The 5000-nt window shown below is 46.6% G+C and overlaps 1 protein-coding gene across 1 annotated transcript in view; it reads right to left on the bottom strand.

Moving 5' to 3' along the window:
* The window catches only part of myo6b (myosin VIb), a gene marked incomplete at its 5' end in the record, with an annotated part of 42184 nt that overhangs the window by 34106 nt on the left and 3078 nt on the right, over nucleotides 1-5000 (bottom strand). Inside the window, 7 exon segments of the mRNA XM_083683445.1 lie at nucleotides 538-618; nucleotides 2152-2316; nucleotides 2500-2597; nucleotides 2715-2770; nucleotides 3164-3269; nucleotides 3584-3713; nucleotides 4826-4899. Of these exon segments, the coding sequence (XP_083539571.1) occupies nucleotides 538-618; nucleotides 2152-2316; nucleotides 2500-2597; nucleotides 2715-2770; nucleotides 3164-3269; nucleotides 3584-3713; nucleotides 4826-4899 (710 nt within the window).

Genomic DNA, 5000 nt, shown 5'->3' on the forward strand with positions numbered 1-5000 from the left:
TGAACTCCTTTTCGGAGCATAACAAATTCTCATGGAGGCCTCATTAAGTAGGTTTTGACGTCTTTCGTACGATTTCCACATTAGCAAGTCATCCTACTCAGGGCTTTCTCTGGAGTCCTCCTCAGGCCACACACCTTGCATAGGTAATTGAGAGTAGTTCGGCACAAGAGTTCTGCATATTGTTTATTTCTAAAGACAATACTTTTTTTAATGAACTCATATGCAGCATATCCAAACATGCAAATGACGACAGTACCAATGGCCTGAAAAACAATCTCATCCCTACGTTCCATTCAAGGTCAATACTGGCCAGTAGAGACTTGTGCTGGTGGATCAGGGGAGGCTGCTGGACGTAGAAATCGGAGGACGGGTTCATTGTAATGCATGGAATGGAATTAGGAATGGTGTCAAACTCACACGTCCTCCGATTTCTACCTCCAGCAGCCTCGCCTGGTGTGGATAAGAAGACAGTGTGTTGTGCGGCCCCTCTGGGCAGAGAGGTGAAAGGTCAGACAGTTGGAGGGGGGGTTACTGTACCTCAGGGCTCTTCCGGTTCTGCATGATCTGTTTATCTGTGTCCTTGCTAGCAAAGTACCTGGTGCATCCTCGATTCAGATACTGTAAGGGGTAAAACGCAGCACACACACGCACACACACACACGCACACGCACACACACGAACACACACACACACACAATAAAAATGCTGTCCTCATTAAAACCAATACCAGAAATCAGCATAAAACATGAAAGAAAAGAAAAGAAAAAGGTTTTCAAACTCAAACTGTCACCTGCCTTCAAACCGTCATACAAACAGGCTTTCATCAAAGCTCCTCTCAGGATGTTCAGCCAACATCACATCAACATCTCTGTTCTACCTTCTATCATTACAGATGTCATTAACAATATCAGACAGTGGTGTTGCTTTTTCCCACATTCAAAGATTAACTTTGGATATTGTAATTCTGCTTCACGGTTAACTTGATTTGAATTGTGTTGTCGTTAATTGAGTGTGTTGATGTGTGTGTCGCTGTGGACTGGTGTGTAATGAAGGTGTGAACACGACGACAGCAGCAGCGGTACTGGAGCTGCTTCAGAGAGCAGGTGCCATGGTAACAATGGATTTGGTTTAATCTCCTAAAACACCTTTAGGTGTTGGTTCATTCGCAAAAATCGTATTAATGTCATTAATCCTTCGCCGTTCCGTTCACTCAGATGAGCTTCATTTCACGTGGGGCTCAACCGCGGTGCAGAGACGCAGAAGCGCCGCTGAAGTAGGTCGCAGAACCTGCACGTTCAACCGTCACAAAGACAGAGCCGCTACGACATCTAGTGGCCAGGAAGAGAATAGCCTCCAACACACTTCTGAAAGCGGTCCGCTTTACTTGCTCGATGTTGGTTGAGTTGAGACGATGCTCCATTATTGACCTCAGTAAGGTTATGTCAGGATAGCTTCGTGAAAACATCAAAAGAAAACACCAAAGACAGTGGAAAATGACATCAAAAGGCTTTCTGAGAACCAAGTTAAGGGCGATGGTTCCCAAGGCCACTGTTTCTCTGAATGTTTCCGTTGACACAGTTTGCTTCATGAGAGACCAATTTGGCAGAGGGAACGGAGATGATTCATTAGTGAGGAGAGGAACAGAGGAGATCTCTCTCTCTCTCTCTCTCTCTCTGTGTCTGTGTGTGTGTGTGTGTGTGTGTGTGTGTGTGTCTCTCTCTGTGTCTCTGTGTGTGTGTCTCTCTCTCTCTCTCTCAAAGAACCCAGTCAGGCATGGAGAGACAGTACATTCACAAGCTCATCTGCTATTTGCAAATCCCAAAGAGGTCGCCATCCCAGCGTGTGATTGTGTCTGTGATTGTGTCTATGTGTGCATGTGTGTGTGTTTGTGTGTGCATGTGTGTGTGTGTGTGTGTGTATGTGTGAGTGCGTTCAAGCTTGTGATTGTTTCTGTGTGTGTACAGTATGCGTGTATTCGTCTGTGCGTTCGAGCATGTGATTGTTTCGATGTGTGTGTGTTTGTGCGTAATTGTGTCTATGTGTGCATGTGTGTGTGCGTGCGTGTGTGTGTGTGTGTCAGTGTATGGGCGTGATTGTGTCTGTGTGCATGTGTGTGTGTGTCTGTGTGTGTGCCCTGGCTGTCCCACTGACCCTGAAGCTGTTGGGGGAGTCGAGGTGCAGCCTCTGCCTGATGTCCTCCGAGGCCCCGGCACACAGCCGGTAGAAGATGTGGTAGTTCCTCTCCTCCTTGCTCTGCATGCAGATCCTCGACTTCTCCAGCAGGTAGTGGGACACGAAGCCTCCCACCACTGTGTTCTGTCACACACACACACACACACACACACACACACACACACACACACACACACACACACAAAATGGGGAAATGAAGCAACAATGATCCTGGGTTAAAACACTGGAAAGCCTTGACCACAGAAAGGGAGAGAGGGTCTGGTTTTCATTGTGTGGCCAGTGAGGAATTGTGGAAGGATCTGTTACCTTTTCATTGAAGTGGATTTCCACAAACTTCCCAAAACGACTGCTGTTGTTATTCCGGACCGTCTTTGCATTTCCGAAGGCCTCAAGTAAAGGATTTGCTGAAATTCGGAATTAAAAAATCACCATTGTCACCAGTGAAACTTCTGGATGCCTAGTCCAATGGCCAAAGTACAATAAGGAAGCTTAGGTATGTTATAGGTTAAATTAAATCATACCTTCAACAATTCTCTCATCAATGTCTTGACCCGTCCCGTATGAAGTTGTTAGATATCTATGGGTTGAAAGTGAGATGAAGACTAACTACCAATGCTGCTAGTTATGAAGTTAATCTTTGGGTGTTGGGTACAAAACATGATAAATAGACATATGCAGATCTACAATGACTATGCATTTACAACCATTACAGACGGTAAGTTTGAGGCGGAGTGTGACAAGGTGACAGTCCTTTTGGTCAGACCTGAGGAAAAACTGTCCTCATTGAAACTGTCATTGAAACTCATTGAAACCAGTACCAGAAACCAACATAAAACAAAAAAACCTTTTTCAAATCCAAACTGTCACCTGCCTTGTCATACAAACAGGTTATCATCAAAGCAACTTTCAGGATGTTCAACGAACAGCTCTGTTCTACCACTTCTATCATCACAGATGTAATGGACCAGACCTGAGGACAAACTTGGTGTTCTCGGTCTTCCCCGCTCCAGATTCACCAGACACAATGATGGACTGGCTCATCTTCAGAACCCTCATGTCCCGGAAGGCCTTGTCCGCTGGGGGAGAGACAGACATCACTCATACGTCACTCATTTAGACCCGGAGGCAATCAGAGAAACTGAATAGAATGGAATAGAATTGAATTGAATAGAATACAATAGAATACAATAAAATTGAATAGAATTGAATAGAATAGAATAGAATTGAACAGAATTGAACAACAGAACAGAACAGAACATAATTTAATTGAACTGAATATAAGGGAGCGTAATGTGAGTGGACATATTACTTGGCATCGTCAGTCATCAATGAAAGTGATTAATCCTGCGGTATAGGAGTTATTGATCAGTGATCAGGTGTGTGCCCTCACCGATGGCGTAGACGTGTGGTGGGAGGGTCCCCAGGGAGCGTCCCTGGTACGTCTTGATGGTCTCTGGAGCGTACAGCTTGGGGACGTCATAGTAAGGGTTCACCGCAATCAGGATGTTGGCCACGTACGTCTGTGGGACAGAAACGTGAAGTTTTTAACTTCTCTGGACAGTAACATCGGGTGTTCAGAGGCCGAGGGTGTACAGCACATTAGCTTTGGCTCCTTAACTCATTCATTTATTCACTCGGGAGAATAAAGTCGCCCGAATTGTCAACATTCTAGAGTGCCAAGGGTGACTTTATTCAGAAATGCATCAATTACAATGCTTTATTTTGTAGCCAATCAAAGTATTGTTGCTAGGTAGGTAAACACCACATAGAACACATGGCCCTCTAGCTGGTGAGTGTTCCGGAACTCCTTGGCAGTTGGTGAGTTCATCTTTACTCATCTGAACACACAGCCTAGGTGAAGACAAGATGGACGCCTACCAGCAACTCTTATGTGTGTAGATGAGTGAAAAGGGGCTGATGGGGAACTTTAGACTATTGGGAAACCCCCCTTCTGACCCCTGTCAGCCTCCCCTCTCTACCAGCTGCCACCCCACTCCCTGGGGATGCTGGGATTGCCATTTCACCCCCTCCCTTAAAAAAAAAAAAAAGAGTTTGTTTGTATTGAGAGAGCAACAGGACACCTCTGGCCCACTGTTAGCTAGGCCACCTGAGATGGGGAGCTCACACAAGACATGGAGGACAGGCTCACAGGAGGCAGACGCTTACTGGAAATACAGTCCTGGGTCAGTGACAGTCACACCAGGGGAGGAGGCACAGGAGGCCAGCCAGGGCTCAGGCAGGGGAGGCCGGGGGAGGTAGACACAGGAGGACGGGGCTCGTTGTAATGCACGGAACGGAATGAGGAATGGTGTTGAACAAGCTGTGGACTGGCTTGGAGGATTGGAGGATCAAACACGTGTTTGATACCGTTCCTCATTCCGTCCCGTGCATTACAATGAGCCCATCCTCTGATTTCTACCTCCACCAGCCTCCCCCGGGTTCTGGATACTGGATAGTACTATTCCCATTCCCCATTTCCTTCTGTGTCCTACTGGCTCCCTCCATGATACTGGCTGAATCTGGACTGAGTGTGTGTGTGTGTGTGTGTGTGTGTGTGTGTGTGTGTGTGTGTGTGTGTGTGTGTGTGTGTGTGTGTGTGTGTGTGTGTGTGTGTGATGAGAGGGAGGCGTACGTAGATCTTGTCTTTGCTGTAGCGAACGCGGACGTTGTTGAGGAGCGTGGCTTCGTTCAGGTACATCAGGGAACCTGGAACACACAAGAAGGTGGAAGTCGGTCCACATGAAGAACCTCTCAGAACACTGATGTACTGTGATGGAAGGATGGAAGATGTGGTGTGTGTGTGTGTG

Source organism: Argentina silus, assembly GCF_951799395.1.
Source record: "Argentina silus genome assembly, chromosome: 13".
Classification (NCBI taxonomy): Eukaryota; Metazoa; Chordata; class Actinopteri; order Argentiniformes; family Argentinidae; genus Argentina; species Argentina silus.